We start from the raw sequence: 19,855 nt of genomic DNA on the forward strand, positions 1-19,855 counted from the left end.
TTAGCACAATATTGGTAAGAACAGATATTAGTTATTTTAAAACTGGCCAGAGCAAACGGAGTATTCAAATAGAATGTGTGTGTGTGTGTGTGTGTGTGTGTGTGTGTGTGTGTCACACAATGGTGATAAAATTTTTCTCGCCTTGATTAATTAATGCATGAATGTCAATCAGTGCAATGACAAGATGTACATAATGAACTTATGACAGCAGAAACAATTTATAAATGACAAAATCATTTTTGTATCACAACAGTGTGGAATTAGTTTTACTTTTTTCACTCAAAACCAGAAGTAAGTTTTAATAAATTAAGGTTGTTCAATTATAAAGTTATTATGCTATTAATGCAAACAGTGCTCCCACACAGGAAAGATGGGAAGCTTTAGAATTGTTGAGAAAAGCATATAAAAGTTATTTCTGCAAGCAGTGGAGTTCAGTCAATTGTTTAAAATTGTGTCACAACAACACAGTTCAAAAATATATTTTTTGCACACATTTATGAAAATAATTTTATTTGTAATCACATACGCATTTGAGGATGCTTTTGCTCAGTGTACAGCCATTAAGAAAGGGCAAGCAGTGTTTTTTATGGGTCATGTTACATAATCTGAGAGTAATGAATCAAGCACACAATAAATGACCTTGGGATGATAATATAAAAGATAGTCATTACTTTCAACAGACTCACTTAAATCTGCCTCTGAGAAAAGTTTTAAGGCATGTGCCGTCTTAGTAATATGAGGCTGTTGTTGTCATGTGTTAAAATTTTTCCTTTTATATACTCAAGCAAAATTACAACAAGTACAAAGTATGTTCAAGCTTTCCATTGCCTTCTCCTCCTGTTTCATAACAATCATCCATACACTGATTATGAATTCTCATCTAACAGTTGCAGTACACTGCCTTTATGACCTACTAGAACAAACACCAGACACATTTCCTTTGTGCATGTTTGTTAATAGTTTTCCAACAGTTATTAATATCCAGGTAATATTACCGGGTTATAAACTGACTTCAAATGGTTAGTTTGATGTGACTTTAGTATTTTATTCACATAAATCTAATTCACTTTCAGTATTTAACCAAACCAAATTTTTGATTTTCAAAACTGACAGTTATCATTGTTAGATAACTTGCAGTTCAAATCAATTTCCTTTTAATAATGTTTACAGGCAGGTTAAAAATAAGGAATCTACGTAAATACATGCCATCAGCAATGCCAACAGCAACCTTATAGGATGTTTAAAATTTTGAAGTAATGACTATCTTATGATTTGTATGTTTCAACTACTTCTGTGAAAGACAATAACTTGGAGTACAGTATTTAACTTCAAATACAGTTCATCCAATGAATAACACACAACTTTCAATATACTTCTACAGCATCTTAATGTAGTATCAGTTGATACATCTTATGGGAGGTAAGTTTGTTTAAAATACTCACATTTGCTATATACCAGTCTCATTAAAAATCTCATTTGATGTATCAATTATTGCCTTGTAACTAATGAGTTATGTATATAAACTATAAATATGATGTATGTATTGTCTATCACAGAAGTTATTCCACATTCTTTAAGCTTTCAGAGCTTACACCAACAAAAAAAACAGTTATACAAAAATTACTATCACCTATCACCACAAAAAATAGGAACATTTAGAAACAATTTTTTTTTCTTGGAAGATAAAGACATTGCAATGCTGCTCAATGAAAATTTGGTGGACTGCTAGAGAATCTGACCAGTAAGCTAACACAAACAGTTTTACTCTCTGAATTCTGTAAAAATTGCTCTATGTAATTTCTCTGACTCCAGACCCATTACAGCATATCAGAGCTTGCCACTTACTAAGAACCCACAGCCAGATTAAGACTGAAATAGTACCTACTTTTCCTCCATCGTTTGTATTGTTTCAGACATGGCTACGTTCTTTGCTTCCAACTTGTTCTTTAGTTCAGTTTTGTGTTTAAGTGAGCTTTCACACTCCTGCAATGCAACAACACAGATTGATAGCTCAATAAACAATATTAACAACACAGTGAAATTGCACTGAAGTATAAATAAAACAAGAAATTACAGTGTTCATGTTAAATTTAGACAATATTTTGCTACTGCAAACAGAGTCTATAAAAGTTATTTTTTGGGAGGAGTTGTCTGTTTTTGCTGGTTTCCCCTTGATGAATGTGCCCCCCTTTCAGCATCCTTCAATAAATGGTTGTATTTCTCCAAGTTGTTTAGGATTTGCCCAATCTGGCTTGTCTTAGCCTGAAGACGTGTCACCATCTCACCCTTCTCAGTCAACTCCTGCTCACATTCCTAAAACGTGAATGGATAACAATGTAAAATGACCTGAGTAATAAGATTTTTTGTAAGTATTTCGAAGGAATTGGCCTTTATTAATATAGTTACTGTTACAATTTAGTAAGTAATCAATATAATCAATTAAAAAGGCCAGCAAACAGGTGATCTAACTTGCTAATCACACTGATTTTGAAAACACAGTAAAATCAAATTTAAGTGTATCATGCCAACAACATTGAATTCTGAAACAATTTTGACAGTTATAGCAAACAAGTTAAAAAAAATTTATTTAACATACAAGCTACAGCCCAAAAGGAGCGAAAAAATGTGCCTCTACAAACTTATTTTTTTTCTTTTCCAGAAAGCTATCATTCATGTAGGATGTACAGAAATCTACTTCCTCTTCCATTTCCTCAAAACTGAGATGGAACACTCAACACAGTTAATTCACAAAGTGTGTACTTTAAAGTGCCTTCATCTGCCAAAAATCTTATCAGCAAGAGTTTCTTTTTTAACATCTACCTCCAACTACATGATGACATAACAACAATCTTGCCTGTTTAAGCATACAGCAAACAAAGTTATAAAATGGGTAGTGTGTGTGTGTGTGTGTGTGTGTGTGTGTGTGTGTGTGTGTGTGTGTGTGTGTGTCCATGCAAATAGTGGACAGGGAGGTGCAATCAGGAACATACATCCATCCATTCACTACGAAAGTTACAAACCATGCAAAGAGTGACTATATTCTAATCACACCTGACAACTCATTACTGCTGAGCAGTGAACAGTGAATCCACTGGCCTTTGTCCATAAGGAAACAGTGAAACCACTGAGCAAGAATTTATTGTAGCTACATTCTATTTCAAAAACATTGTTAATATGATGGTGGAAAAGCCTAGTGGGGAGTAAAGGTATCAACTCACCGAATATGTGTAAGTATTGAGCCAGCAAAGGCACACAAACACAAAAGAAAACGTTGCTAACTTTTGTACTAAGTGTGTGTGTGTGTGTGTGTGTGTGTGTGTGTGTGTGTGTGTGTGTGTGTAAGAAAGAAAGAAAGAAAGAGAGAGAGAGAGAGAGAGAGATTTGGGGGGGGGGGGGGGGGGGGGCACGCGTTAGCTGTGTATATACAAACACACTTCTGCCCTACAAATTTCTTACCCTTTCTATTCAACATATGTAGTCTACAGTAATGATTTGTTAGTTAATTTGTAACTGCTGGAATGGGCTACATCTGCTGAACAAATGCTTTAAGGTTATAACAGTACACTAAAAGTCAAATTTTATTTTCATGCTAATGGAAGAAAAGATATTATTTATTTCTACAACTGAAATTTAAAGGAATTATTACTACTAGTAGTACTCAAAGAATAGTGGATTATATTCTGTACATGGAATCGTAAACAAACTGTTAAATGCAGTATTTCCATAAAGAACACAAAAAAGATAGAAAGGTACCTCACTGCTTGCATGTAGAATCATTCTTTTGTTTTGCCTGTGTCTGCGTATATGTATGTGTAGGAAGGAGAAGGGGGGAGGGTACACATGCTTTCTTATGAATTATTGTGTAATCAGAATGAGGGTACATGCCCACAATTTCCAAAGCCTGAAAATGTTAATTATTTTTCAATTTATTTATAGGGAATGGAAAATATGACAAGCTGTGGACTGATAGGTACTTCTCAACATTTTGAAAATAACATAAGAAATTGTAAGATGAAATAACACGTAAAACAGGCAGATAAAGAAACTGTAAAATATAGTACAGGTAAAACAGGCAGAAAAACAAGGGGGGAAAGCAAACATTTTTCCACCGTGCAATGGGTAAGTGCATAAACATTAACAGTTGACAGAATAGTAAAAGGCACATCATCTTACCTTCCACAATTGTAACCAGCCTGATAACAAAACAAATTAAACAATTGTACATTTAGTATCTGCACTTGAGAATAATTGCTCCATTTAACTTCTGAGAATGATGTAAATTAGGAGATGCAATGTAAAGCAAATGTCAATGATACCTGAATAAAGCAACGCAACATCAAGCTATGATACATGACTATCACCTTCTATAATCTGAGAATATTAACAGGAAGCAGGGGCACATGTGTCTGATAAATAAATGACTGTGGCAGAATACATTGGATTGTTTGGGGGAAGAGACCAAACAGCGAGGTCATCGGTCTCATCGGATTAGAGAAGGATGGCTAAGGAAGTCAGCCGTGCCCTTTCAAAAGAAACATCCCGGCCTGGAATTTACCTGGATTGATTTAGTGAAATCACAGAAAACCTAAATCAGGATGGCCGGACGCGGGATTGAACTGTCATCCTCCCGAATGCGAGTCCAGTGTGCTAACCATTCCATCACCTCACTCAGTGTGGCATAGTGGAATATGTGATAAAAATCAGATATGAAAAAGTGACAGTAAACACATAAGATATCTACTTTCTTAAATCTTACAACATATCACCTTTCTCCTACGCTTGGAAATTTTATTGCTATTAAATTGAAACTTCCAGCCACAGAAAATGTTCACATAACCCTGACCCAAGGAGGGAACCAGCATAGAGAAGACACAGTACTCATGGTATTCTCCTGTGTGTCACAACAGCAGCCCAAAACTGGTCAGCAACCAAACAAGATACAGTATTTGCAGGTTCCCAAGACAACTGCTCTGCATTTGGTAATCAGCAATAATGACTGTGGTCTCTACTTTTTCTCCCATCTTTTTTTTGAGTCCTCAGTCTTCTGACTGGTTTGATGAGGCTTGCCACGGATTCCTCGCCTGTGTCAACATCTTCACCTCAGAATAGCACTTGTAACCTATGTCCTCAATCATTTGCTGGACGTATTTGAATCTCATTCTTCCTCTAGAGCTTTTACTCTCTACAGCCCCCTCTAGTACCATGGAAGTTATTCCGTAATATCTTAACAGATGTCCTACCATCCTGTCCCTTATTGTTGTCAGTGTTTTCCACACATCCCTTTCCTTGCTGATTCTCCAGGGAGCTGCCTCATTCTTTATTTTATAAGTCCACCTAATTTGCAACACTGTTCTGCAACACCACATCTCAAATGCTTCGATTCTCTTCTTTTCTGATTTTTTCCACATCCACTTTGTCCCAATTGGACATTCTCAGAAATTTCTTCCTCAAATTAAGGCCAATATTTGAAACTAGTAGACTTCCCTCGGCCAGGAATAGCCTTTCTGCAACTAATAGTCTGCTTTTTATGTCCTCCTTGCTCCAACCATCATGGGTTACCTTGCTGCCTAGGTGGCAGAATTCCTAACTTGATCTAATTTGTGATCACCAACCCTGATGTCAAGTTTCTCACTGTTCTTATATCTGCTACTTCTCATTACTTTCGTCTTTCTTTTGATTTGCTCTCAATATTCTGTGCATGTTAGAATGTTCATTCCATTCAGCAGATCCTGTAATTCTTCTTCACTTTCACCGGAGTTATTAAAGTCATCAATGAATCTTATCATTAACATCCTTTCATCTTGAACCTTCCTTTTTATTTCCATAATTGCTTCTTCAATGTGTAGACTGAACATTAATGGCGAAAGACTACATGCCTGTCTTACACATTTTTTAATCCAAGTACCTCATGCTTTGTCTCGCGATCTTATTGTTTCCTTTTGGTTCTCGTAAATACTATATATTACCTGTCTTCCCCTTTAGCTTACCCCTATTTATCACAAACTTTCAAACATCTTGCACCATTTTACATTGTGAAATTTAAAATTTCCATTTTGCATTGTCAACCGCTTTTTCCAGGCTGACAAATCCTATGAATGTCTCTTGATTTTTCTTGAGTCTTATCTCCATTATCAACTCCAAAGTCAAACTGCCTCTCTGGTGCCTTTGCCTTTCCTAAAGCCTGTTCTTCTGTACATTATTCTTGTCAGCAACTTGGATGCATGAGCTGTTAAGTTGATTGTGTGATAATTCTCACACTTGTTCGCTTTTGCAAACTCTGGAATTGTGTGGATGTTGCTTTTCTGAAAGTCAGTTGGTATATCAGCAGATTCATACATTCTACACACCAATGTGAATAGTCATATTGTTGCCACTTCCCCCAATAATGTTAGAAATTCTGATGGAATTTTATCTATCCATTCTGCCTTATTTGATCCTAAGTCCTCCAAAGCTCTATTAAATTCTGATTCTAAAACTGAATCCCTCATCTTTTTACATCGATTCCTGTTTCTTCTTCTATCACATCAGAGAAATGTTCCTCCACAAAGAGGCCTGCAATTTACTCTTTCCACCTATCTGCTCTCTCATCTGCATGTAACAGTGGAATTCCCGTTGCACTCTTACTATTACTACCATTGCTTTTAATTTCACTGAAGTTTGTTTTGACTTTTCTATACGCTGCGCTGAGTCAGTCCTTCCGACAATCATTTCTATTTCTTCACAGTTTCTCTGGAGCCAATTCACCTTAGTTTCCCTGCACTTCCTATTTACTTCATTCCTATGAGACATGTGTTTCTATATTCCTGAATTTCTCTGAACATATTTGGACTTCCTTCTTTCATCAATCAGCTGAAGTATTTCTTCTGTTACCCATGGTTTCTTTGCAGTTACCTTCGTTGTACCTATGTTTTTCTTTCCAATGTCTGTGATTGCCCTTCTCAGACATGTCCATTCCTCTTAAACTGAACTGCCTACTGAGCTATTCCTTATCGAAGTATCTACAGTCTCAGAACTTCAAGTGAATCTCTTCATTCCTTAGTACTTCCATATCCCATTTCTTTGCACACTGATTTTTCCTGGCTGGTGTCTTAAATTTCAGCCTACTCTTCATCACTAACAAATTATGATCTGAGTCTACACCTGCTCCTGGGTATGATTTATAATCCAGTATCTGATTTCGGAATCTCTGCCTGACTGTGATGTAATATAACTGAAATCTTCCTCTGTCTCCTGACCTTTTGTAAGTATATCTCCTCCTCTTGTGACACTTGATTTTGATCAGCATATTTGCTATTACTAGTTGAAATTTATTGCAGAACTCTAATTCTTTCTCCTCTCTTATTCCTTGTACCAAGTACATATTCTCCCATAAACCCTTTCTCCTATTACTTTCCCTACAACTGCATTCCACTCCCCCATGACGATTAGATTTTCATCTCCCTTTACACACTGAATTACCTGCTTATTATCCTCAAGTACCTGAACTATCAATGTAGGTGTTGGTATGCTGTTGATTTTGAACTGTTCATAGTAACTCCCTTTCTGCCCTATCTTCCTATTCATAATGAATCCTACTTCCGTTATAACATTTTCTGCTACTATTGATATTACCCAATACGCGCCTGACCAGAAATCTTTGTCTTCTTTCTATTCCACTTTATTGGCCCCCACTGCTTCTAGATTGAGCCTCTGCATTTCCATTTTCAGCTTCTGTACCATGTTCAAACTTCACACATGCCACACCTTGACTTGTAGAACATTATCCTTTCATTGGTCGTTCAATCCTTTCCTCATGGTCATCTCCCCTTGGCAGCCCCTCCCAGAGATCCAACTGGAGGAATAGTCTGGAATCTTTTGCCAATGGAGAGATCCATCATCACACTTCTTCAGTTACAAGCAACATTCCCAGTGGTTACACATTACATGGCTTTACTGCACTGCTTTTCATTGCGTTCTGTATCCTCATGCCATTGATCATTGCTGATTCTTCCACCTCAAGGACAAGACAGTGGCCTGAACCTTTGTCCACTCCTCTGCCCTCTTTGACAAGGCCATGGCGCAGAGAGGGTGACTTACCCAAGAAATCTTCAGCTGCCATTGCTGATGATTTTTATTCAAAATTAAGTTGTGGCAGGGTTAAAAGCCGGGACCAAGGGCATTTTGATTACTAATCAAAGACAGTACCCCTAGACCGTGGGTACAGGTCTCCCATTTTTAATAAATGTCACTTACATAAAATGTAAACAGTAAAAGCTCATTTCAGAAACAAAACCATTCTTTTCTGATGAAAACTGCATCATGTTCCCTCCACCTCTGAACAAACAAAAACAGTACAAAACAGAGACAAGGAATTCCATATTTTTCAACCTGTTGGCACAGGCAAGTGTGATACATTTTACATTCAATTACACCCAAATTAGAGACAGCTGCTGTATTGGGGAGAGAATACTACCACCACTGTGATGGGTGGAATGGTTTGGCGATGGATGGAATGGCTTAGCGATCATGTGACTGGGATGTCGTCAGATATTCCACTGGCTTTTGGCGTGCCAGTCAAGCACAAGACAGGCGTAAGGAGCTACTACATCTATTTCATACATATGTAGAATTATACTGCTCGTAACTCTTTTTCAGGAAGATATTTAGTGCTTACACCATTAAGTAACTATCTCAACAATGTTTTTAATTCTGAGCTACAAATGTTATCTGTATGATAAGCAATTATATATGCTCCACATGGCTGTATTAAACTGAAAAGAAATAGTTACATATCTCTTTCTAAGAGAGAAGTCACTTGTGTTTATGCACAATGCACAAAGTGTTCTGTCAAAATTATATTTAGAATTATTTGTTTTTTGGTCTTTTTATATTGTTGCTCATAGTAAATATGATGCATTATAACTTGATAAAAAATCAGTTTCAGATTAGTTTCCTAATGCAATTACAGATGTGTCTGACAGAGAGCATGTTTTTGGGACACCAATTTTTTTTATCTTTTCAGTTCATATTACAAAGAGTAATGACTAGTGGAAACTTGTGTGATTTTACAAGTTCCTACCCCAGGTAACACAGAAGCGCCCCCTTTTGTCACCCAATACTATCCTGGCCTTGAATTCCTCAACAGATTACTCCACCAGGGCTATTAATTTCTCAAGTTGAGCCCTGAAATGAGACCATCCCACCACAATATGCTCTCTGCACCACCCAGAGTGGCCATTTGTTATCCTCCTGACCTCTGCAATGTCCTTGTCAAACACTACAACATTTCGAAACCACCTTCCATAGCAGAGGTTCCTCCCCTGTAAACCACCCTGCTGCAAAACTTGCCCACTGATCCCTCCACAACCACCCATTCCAGACCCACCACTGGGAAAATATACAAGGTGTGTTCAAAAAGAACAGAACTTTTGCTGTAACATCTTTATTGCTAACTGCACAACATTTTAAACCAGCACCGTAAAAGTGGCCCCATCTACCGGCAATACACTGTTCCCATTGTCTCTTCCATGTTAGGAAAGCCTCTTGAAACTCAGTTTCTGGGATGGCGCTCATGTCACAGTGTTGCGAATCTCCTCTATGGTTTCAAAAAGATGTGCTTTCACCTAAGTTTTAAGTTCAGGAAACAGGAAAAACTGCTGGGGTTAGGTCATGAGAATATGGACTATGACACTACCTTGTCATGATGCACCATCCAAGTCTGGTTTTCCCATAATTCAGGTCTCTTCCTATGCACAGCATCCCCCATGCCTGGTAGGATTCATCAGCAAATTCTCAGACAGTTAAATGACAATATTTGCAAGTCATAGCACGAACTTTCTATGTGGTCATCATCTTTTGATGTGGAAGGTTGTCCAGGCTCAGGTATCACCGACCAACATTCTACCCTGCTGAATATACTTAAACCACTCACGACACTGCATACGACTCATACAGTCCTCCCCAGGTGATAAGTGAAACAAGTTTTGCCAAGTTTGCAGCAAAATTTCACACACACACATGTAGCTCTTCAAGCACTTTCATTGCCACTTTGGCACAAATCCAACAAGCAACTTGTACACATGCTCGCTTCAAAAGCTGAAGCTCACTTGTTAATGGTCAGAGCAAAATGCAGCAAAAAGCAGTCTGTCATTTGAACTTTACACTATGTGCACTCAGTAGCCAGAGCACACTACCTCTGCAGGGTGGCACACTATTTCAAAGGTTCAGTTTCTTTTGAGCACACTTCATATGCCATTCAAGACAGGGCTGCATGTGGAAACACACACACACACACACACACACACACACACACACACACACACGACATTTATCAGCTGACATGTTCATTGCATGGCCTTCTACATTGGTATGACAACCACCAAACTGGCTGAACACATGAATGGGTACACAAAAACTGTCCATATGGGGGATGTAAAATACCCAGTGACAGAACATGCCCTACAGTGTAACTTTAGGGACCTAGGCACATGCTGCACCACACAAGCCATTTTGATCCTTCCCCCCATGCACCGTCACCAATCCCTTGGAACATCACAGATGGGAGCTTGTGCTCCAACACATCCTCTCATCCCACCATTCCCCTGAACTCAACTTAAGTTAACCTCTACTCCTGTTGTCTCTTTGGTCCCTTATTCATTTATTTATGTTTGAATTTTCTTCATTATATATTTTGTTAACTTTCTCTTCTTACTTGGCACTATTCCTCTCACACGTACTTCTATACTTCTAAATCTATCTTCTTTGCTTTTAAGCTGGCACAGTACTTATGATGTATTACCTTTGACTTCCCTATGAAATGCTTTACTCCATCTTTGTTTACATTCCTGCTATTATCTCACACTCCTGGCTGCAAGTGACCCACATCTGCTTTTCATTAAGTTTCCATAAGCTACGTTTTTATTTATTTATTTTTGTAGATTTTCCCCAGTTGTGTGCGACTGTCAGCTGTACAGAGGTTAGGTATTATTTGCAAAATTTGTAGTTTCACCCTTCACACAAGAGAATCTTGAGATATTCATTGTCCCAACAGTAACATACTAAATGTTCAAAGCCCTGCTCAGCACCATCATCAATCCAAAATGGAGTCTTTTGTGTTGATGGTGGTGTCGCGCAGAGCTCTGTGCTTTTAACTAGCTGTCGTTGCCATAAGAGCAATGAATACCTGAAGGGCCCTCATTTGTGGAGTGAAACTAATAATACAGCAAATAATAGGGAACTTATAGTGATTTACATGTACCTTTAAAGAAACCTATGGTAATTTATCTGCACCTTAACATCATATACTTCCTTGACATCAGCTACTCTGGACTGCATTGGCGACTCAGTCTTCCATTTGCCAGACATTTTGTTTTCAGTTCACATGATCCCACAGTTTTTTTTTTATATGTTCTGAACTTTGGAGGCATTTACAGTTCAGCACAGCACTGTAGATGATTACACAGGACATCCAAATGAGGGTCAATTAAATGAAGAGGGGAAAAAATAACCCAGAAACAAAATTCCATACTTTGGAGATATTGTCACCAAGACAAGCACTTCTTATTCTGGCAGTGCGTCTTCCAGTTTCAATTCAAAGCATTTCTTTAGAGCTTTTTGTTTCTCACAAAAACACAGAGTTTTAGATTTGGGATACCATCTAGTTGGTAATGTATGCACCTTGGGCAATCCACTTAGCAACACATGAATATTTCAAAATGATGTTCTTCGTACAGAGAAGAGGGGTGGGGGAGCAGGGGAGGGGGGGGGGGGGGGGGGCTTTACTCCTCACTGCTGCACCATGAAAAATTTGACCCATCAGTTTACTCTTGTCTTAAAAAATGTTTTCTAGTGCAGGTAATTTATTACACACTTGGCAATGCACTGGAATACGTCTACTAAGTCAGTAGTCTCGTTAGCCTTTAATTGATTCAAATTTGCTCAACCAACCTTTGTCTCTCCTTGTTCTCATGACAGTTGTGTCCCTCCAGTCATGGGGTATGAGTGACCTGTCTTTCCTTTTTAACCTACTCCAGCCTATGCTTACTTTCTCTCCAAGGAAGGATCTAACAGCTCCAAAAGCTATGATAGTTTCTTATACTTTTGTGTGCATCTACTGGCAGTACTAAGAACTTCATCTCCTGAAGGTAAGTCATGGCCAGCAATTCTGCTTCATAAATTTAACAGACATACAATCTGCTGATTTAATTTTCTGCAAAATGATAACTCTACTAATTTTCAACATATGTGGAAGTAGTCTATTGTTTATTGTCTTGGAAGTATCTTCTGAATGGGATTATTAGTTGACTTCATTGACATAGTGTATTAGACCCAAAACAATTTGACACTTACTTTCAGGTCTTTTGACTCTTACATCCAATTACTGGACAAGTCATAAATAACCTTTTGCTTCCTAAATTTCATCTCTGCTACCTCCAGAATTTCAAAGGGAGCCATAATAATTAAACAGCTGAAGCTCTGCTTCCATGATGAACTGGACACAGATTTATGTGAATCTTTTAACTGAAAATTGTCCATACTAGTCCAGAACTCAAATTTACAGATATTAAGTAATAATATTTTCAATCTGACACTCAATATTTGATAGTAAGAGATATTTTTGTAGAGTTTACATAGGTTGTATATTTGTCGGACGGTTTAAACATCGTAACACTGTGCTCTTTCAAGTACTACAAATCTGCCACTTAGCCTGCCAGTACAGTGCAAGCTATTTCACCCCATAACAACTCTTTCATTGTATCTGCTGCAAGTATGACACTGTGCTACACTGTCTCCAGTTCTGAATGGTTGCACCTTTTAACTTCACACATTTTGTCCTAGTAAGAAGTGTGCTTGCACAAAAATTTGGAGCAGAAATTAAAGTTCAGGGAAAAGAAATTAAAACTTTAAAGTTTGCTAATGACATTGTAGTTCTGTCAGAGATAACAAAGGGCATGGAAGAGCAATTGAACAGAATGGACAGTGTCTTGAAAGGAGCATATAAGATGAACATCAACAAAAGCAAAACAAGGATAATGCAATGTAGTCAAATTAAATCAGGTGATGCTCAGGAAATTAGATTAGGAAATGAAACACTTGGAAAACAGTAGATGAATTTTGATATTTGGGTAGCAAAAAACTGATGATGGTCGAAGTAGAGTTGATAAAAAATGTAGACTGGCAATCACAAGAAAAGCTTTTCTGAAGAAGACAGCTTTGTTAACATCAAATATAAATTTCAGCATTATGAAGCCTTTTCTGAAATTATTTGTCTGGAGTGTAGCCATGTAGGGATGCGAATATATTTATAGTCTCACACCCAAAGAAATCTCTTATAACATAGTGTCAATTCATTTTGCAAGAAGCATTCTTCCTCAAGTTCCTCAGATGACACCATAAAAAAACGAGTTCAAATTAATGGTCACACAGTTACAAGGAAGGAATTTTGAACATATCTTTCCCAAATGTGCCTATGGTATGGAATGTTCTGGCACAGTATAAATAATTTAAAAGTGAAGGTAATGACTCACCAAATAGTAGAAGTGTGGAATCGTTGACAGGAACACAGTATGAATGGTAACATCACAAGGTTTTGGATGAATCCATTTTCGAGCGAGAGAGAGAGAGAGAGAGAGAGAGAGAGAGAGAGAGAGAGAGAGAGAGAGCGCGTGTGGTGTAACTCAATAAATGATTTCTCCAAAGCTAGTGATGTCGTCCCCCCGCCCCCATGAACTATGGACCTTGACGTTGGTTGGGGAGGCTTGCGTGCCTCAGTGATACAGATAGCCATTCCGTAGGTGCAACCACAACAGAGGGGTATCTGTTGAGAGGCCAGTCAAACATGTGGTTCCTGAAGAGGGGCAGCAGCCTTTTCAGTAGTTGTAGGGGCAACAGTCTGGATGATTGACTGATCTGGCCTTGTAACACTAACCAAAACAGCCTTGCTGTGCTGGTACTGCGAACGGCTGAAGGCAAGGGGAAACTACAGCCATTAATTTTTCCCAAGGATATGCAGCTTTACTGTATAGTTAAATGATGGCGTCCTCTTGGGTAAAATATTCCGGAGGTAAAATAGATTGATGAAATGTATGATGAAATAAAAGAAATTATTCAGATAGTGAAGGGAGACGAAAATTTAATTGTCATGGGTGACTGGAACTCAATAATAGGAAAAGGAAGAGAAGGAAACGTAGTAGGTGAATATGGAATGGGGGGAAGGAATGGAAGATGAAGCCGCCTGGTAGAATTTTACACAGAGCATAACTTAATCATAGTTAACACTTGGTTCAAGAATCATAAAAGGAGGCTGTATACATGGAAGAAGCTTGGCGATACTGTAAGGTCTCAGATAGATTATATAATGTAAGACAGAGATTCAGGAACCAGGTTTTAAATTGTACGACATTTTCAGGGGCAGATATGGACTCTGACCACAATCTATTGGTTATGAACTGCAGATTAAAACTGAAGAAACTGCAAAAAGGTAGGAATTTGAAGAGATGGGACCTGGATAAACTGAAAGAACCAGTGGCTGTAGAGAGCTTCAGAGAGAGCATTAGGGAACAATTGACAAGAATGTGGGCAAGAAATACAGTAGAAGAAGAATGGGTAGCTTTGAGAGATCAAATACTGAAGGTAGCAGAGGATCAAGTAGGTAAAAAGACGAGGGCTAATAGAATCCTTGGGTAACAGAAGAGATATTGAATTTAACAGGCCCCAGGAGTAGACAACGTTCCATTAGAACTACTGACAGCCTTGGGACAGCCAGGCCTAACAAAACTCTACCACCTGGTGAGCAAGATGTACGAGACAGGCGAAATACCCTCAGACTTCAAGAAGAATATAATAATTCCAATCCCAAAGAAAGCAGGTGTTGACAGATGTGAAAATTACAGAACTATCAGTTTAATAAGCCATGGCTGCAAAATACTAACATGAATTCTTTACAGACAAATGGAAAGATTGGTAGAAGCCGACCTCGGGGAAGATCAGTTTGGATTCCGTAGAAATGTTGGAACACATGAGGCAATACTGACCCTACGACTTGTCTTAGAAAATGGATTAAGGAAAGGCAAACCTATGTTTCTCGCATTTGTAGACTTAAGAGAAAGCTTCTGACAATGTTGACTGGAATACTCTCTTTCAAATTCTGAAGGTGGCATGGGTAAAATACAGGGAGCGAAAGGCTATTTACAATTTGTACAGAAGCCAGATGGCAGTTACAGAGGGGCATGAAAGGGAAGCAATGGTTTGGAAGGGAGTGAAACAGGGTTGTAGCCTCTCCACAATGTTATTCAATCTGTATTTTGAGCAAGCAGTAAAGGAAACAAAAGAAAAATTCGGAGTAGGTATTAAAATCCATGGAGAAGAAATAAAAACTTTGAGGTTCGCCGATGACATTGTAATTCTGTCAGAGACAGCAAAGAACTTGGAAGGGCAGTTGAACGGAATGGACAGTGTCTTAAAAGGAGGATATAAGATGAACATCAACACAAGCAAAACGAGGATAATGGAATGTAGTCGAATTAAATCGGGTGATGCTGCAGGAATTAGATTAGGAAATGAGACACTTAAAGTAGTAAAGGAGTTTTGCTATTTGGGGAGCAAAATAACTGATGATGGTCAAAGTAGAGAGGATATAAAATGTAGACTGGCAACGGCAAGGAAAGTGTTTCTGAATAAGAGAAATTTGTTAACATCGAGTATTGATTTAAGTGTCAGGAAGTCGTTTCTGAAAGTATTTGTATGGAGTGTAGCCATGTATGGAAGTGAAACGTGGACGATAAATAGTTTAGACAAGACGAGAATAGAAGTTTTTGAAATGTGGTGGTACAGAAGAATGCTGAAGATTAGATGGGTAGATCACATAACTAATGAGGAAGTATTGAATAGAATCGGAGAGAAGAGGAATTTGTGGCGCATCTTGACTAGAAGAATGGATCGGTTGGTAGCGCATATTCTGAGGCATCAAGTGATCACCAATTTGGTATTGGAGGGCAGCATCAACGGTAAAATTCGTAGAGGGAGACCAAGAAATGAATACACTAAACAGATTCAGAAGGATGTAGGTTGCAGTAAGTACTGGCAGATGAAGCTTGCACAGGACAGAGTAGCATGGAGAGCTGCATCAAACCTGTCTCTGGACTGAAGACCACAACAACAGTCACGTTTTCATCCTACTAACTATTCAATGCTTCTATTGTTTAGTAAATTGTTACCCTCATTTCTATCTTATCTCCTGAATGTGACTGAGTTTGTGGTGATGCTGCCAGACTGAAATTTGCTTCATCAGTAAACAGTATCAGTTCTTGTAATTAACCATAAACAAAACTTCAAGCAATGAGTGCCTGCCAATAGCTGTTGGGCTTGTTGGTGATTTTAACAGATATCAGCCAGACTGACTTTTTTATGTGGAAAGTCAATAGATGTGGATATTTCTTGTGTGCTTTATGCAGAATTACTTTTTGGCGAAGAAAATTAAATGCATTTTTCATCCAAATTTTGTTCCAGAAGCAAGTAAACACATTTCAACCTTGCACATTTCAATTAAAACAGCAGCTACAATATTTTACATAAATATTTCCATTACAAAATTGCTAAACAAAACAACAAATTTGTGTATTGAGCATGTGTAAAAAGGTACACAATAGTTTTAAATATTTGTAATAGCAGAGTCAGCTAGCTTGAAACTGTAAGCTCTTTTGATCCAGACTCTGAATCTGACTGAATACTAGTAATTGTGTCCAATTTATACACATGTCTAAGAACCAAGAACTGCATAAGACATGTGCACCAACTTCAAGCAGCTATACTCCACATCCAGTGAAACTTGTGTTCACTTTTACATAAAATTTCAAATACAAAATTGTACATACAACTGCCTTATGAAATGTTTACAGTTTCTTCTGAAACACCCTTGTTATTAGACAATGTAATGATAAATATCATATTTCAGAAAGTATTCTGGATTACTGCAATGTACAGCTGCAGGTGTGGTAGCTTGAATGGTAACTGTACTCTCACAATACATCTTGGATGTAGTAATTATCAATGGCAACTGTTCCCTTTAGAGAAACAATCAAGAACAAAGACACATACATCCTCTAGCAAATTCCTGACACTATGCGACAATAAAACCATGGCTAAGCACATGTTGCTGAGTGGACAAGGCTTTTTTTTCTTTACCAAAGAAAGTTTATGTGCACCTTTTGTTCACTCAATGAATAATCATCAATCATTAGCAATTGGGGGACACGAGAGAAGCCTCTGCGAAGGATGTGTCATTAATAACACATTTGTGCGTCCCCTGGGCAACGGCTCTAAGCCGGCAGATTCTCTCACACCAGAAGCATCATAATAGAGAGACATAATGTCTCTCATCAAAACCGGCTTTGACGATCATCTCTGCGAACATAGAAGGTCTTTCGTCTTGCAAAAAACAATTGCTGAGCGAGCTTTGTCAAAAAACCAAATGTGACGTACTCTGCGTGCAAGAAACACATAGGGACATCCAACACCGACGCCTCAAGGTCCCAGGGATGAAACTTGTAGCACAAAGACTGCACGCGCAATACGGGAGTGCCATGTTCACCAAACCGGACGTCCAAGTGAGGATGGCGGATCACACTGAGGGGAGAGATATCGAGATTATCACGGTGGAATTTGGCGAATACACGGTGACCTCACTGTATAAGCCCCCAAATGTAGACTTCCACTTTGAACCACCAGTAAAAATTGGTAAACAGAAAACGGCTTTCATTATCAGCGATTTCAACAGCCATAGTCACGTATGGGGATATGCACAAGAAGACAAAAACGGTGAAGCCGTTCTGGCGTGGGCCGAGTCAAACCACCTGGCACTTATCCACAACAGCAAACTTCCCACATCTTTCAACAGCAGTAGGTGGCGCAGCGGATACAACCCGGATCTCCTATTTGTCAGCGAAGAAATAGCACAACAGTGCTTTAAGTCCATCTACACCCCCATCCCAAAGACACAACATCGCCCAATAATGTGCCAAATGTTGCCAATAGTGGTACCACGAAGAGTAAAGTTCAGAAGGAGATATAATTTCAGGAAGGCAGACTGGCCCAAATTCACCAGAATACTAGAAGAGACAGACAAACTATGACAGCTTAGTGGACACCATCAAATCCTGCTCCTGAGTGTCTATTCCAAGGGGATTCAGAAAAAGTTACACACCAGACTCACCCAGGAAACAGTAGCCCTACTGGAAGAATATCAAATGCTCTTCGAAAGAAACTCCTTCAGTGAAGAAACCCTCACCAAAGGAAGAGTTATTACCTCCCGGATATCAGAAGTGAGAAGAGAGCAATGGACCAAACTGATGGAGGAAACTAATTTTGGCAGAGATAGTCAAAAGGCCTGGAAACTCATAAAACGCCTAGCCAATGACCCCACCAAACCAAATCTACATGCGAATGTCACAGCAGACCAAATTGCACACCAGCTTCTCACAAATGGGAAACCACAAGATACGACAACCTGAAGACAAAAAAGAGGGGCACAGAACGAAACCCCCCTCAGGAGACTGAAGAACTATCCAAGCCCTTTACCTTGGCGGAACTGGAGAAGGCGATCAGTAAGTGCAAAATGCGGAGAGCAGCCAGCCTTGATGATATATGTGTCGAGCAAATGAAGCATTTTGGATCTGTAACAAGGAAATGGCTAGTCAATATAATGAACAACTGCATGACATCCTGCAAAATTCCAAAAATCTGGAGAAAATCGCGAGTCATTGCCATCCTAAAACCAGGCAAAGAACGTGACAATCCCAAAAACTACAGGCCAATCTCTCTGCTATGCCATATGTACAAGGTTTTGGAAAGGATGATACACCACAGAATCACGGACGCCATCGAGCCCCTCCTGATCCCACAACAAGCAGGCTTCAGACAGGGCAAATGCTGCACATCACAGGTGCTAAAATTAATGCAAAACATAGAGGATGGGTTCGAGAGCAGGAAGATCACTGGGGCTGTCTTCCTAGACCTGTCAGCAGCCTATGACACAGTCAACCACCAGCTGCTCCTGGGGAAAATATACGCAATGAGTAGGGACTACTGACTAACCTTACTGCCTGGAAACCTACTCCAGAATCGAAGATTCTTCATGGATTTTCAGGGACAGAGAAGCCGGTGGAGGATACAGAAAAATGGCCTCCCCCAAGGAAGCGTACTGGCCCCCAACACTTTTTAATATATATACTAATGACCAGCCCCTCCCCCAAGGCACCGAAAGCTTCATATATGCAGATGATTGCGTCGTTACTGCTCAAGCAGACAGCTTTGGAACTGTTGAACAGAATCTGTCAGAAGCCCTCGAACAGCTTGCCACCTACTATAAGGGGAACCGTCTCAAACCCAACCCAGGGAAAACCCAAACCTGCGCCTTCCACCTAAAGAACAGACAATCTGCAAGAAGATTACAACTCAACTGGGAAGGAGTGCCCTTGGAACATTGCAAAACACCAAAATACTTAGGCGTCACCTTGGATAGAGCACTCACCTATAAAAAGCACTGCATGAACACTAAACACAAAGTAGTGGCGAGAAACAACATTGTGCGCAAACTAAAGGGCACTACATGGGGGGCACAGCCTGGAATAGTGATAACCACAGCTCTTGCTTTGTGCTATTCAACAGCCGAGTACGCATGCCCAGTGTGGTACAATTCTAGCCACGCCAAGCAAGTGAACATACCACTTAATGAATCCTGCCGCATCATCACAGGCTGTCTGAGACCAACCCCGACTGATAAATTGTACTGCCTGGCAGGCGTGGCCCCACCAAATATTAGAAGGAAAGTAGCGGCCAGGAAGGAAAAGACAAAGGCGTTGACTTCACCTGCCCATCCGCT

At 39.1% G+C, this 19,855-nt stretch overlaps 1 protein-coding gene across 3 annotated transcripts in view; it reads right to left on the bottom strand.

The window, feature by feature from the left end:
• LOC126482372 (RUN and FYVE domain-containing protein 2) overlaps positions 1–19,855 on the bottom strand; it is a 149,915-nt gene that overhangs the window by 39,449 nt on the left and 90,611 nt on the right. For all 3 annotated transcript variants that reach the window (XM_050106461.1, XM_050106464.1, XM_050106463.1), the window contains one exon: positions 1,886–1,983. In XM_050106461.1, coding sequence (XP_049962418.1) covers positions 1,886–1,983 — 98 coding nt within the window. The remainder of the gene's footprint in view (positions 1–1,885; positions 1,984–19,855) is intronic.

This window comes from Schistocerca serialis, chromosome 5 (assembly GCF_023864345.2).
Source record: "Schistocerca serialis cubense isolate TAMUIC-IGC-003099 chromosome 5, iqSchSeri2.2, whole genome shotgun sequence".
Taxonomy (NCBI): Eukaryota; Metazoa; Arthropoda; class Insecta; order Orthoptera; family Acrididae; genus Schistocerca; species Schistocerca serialis.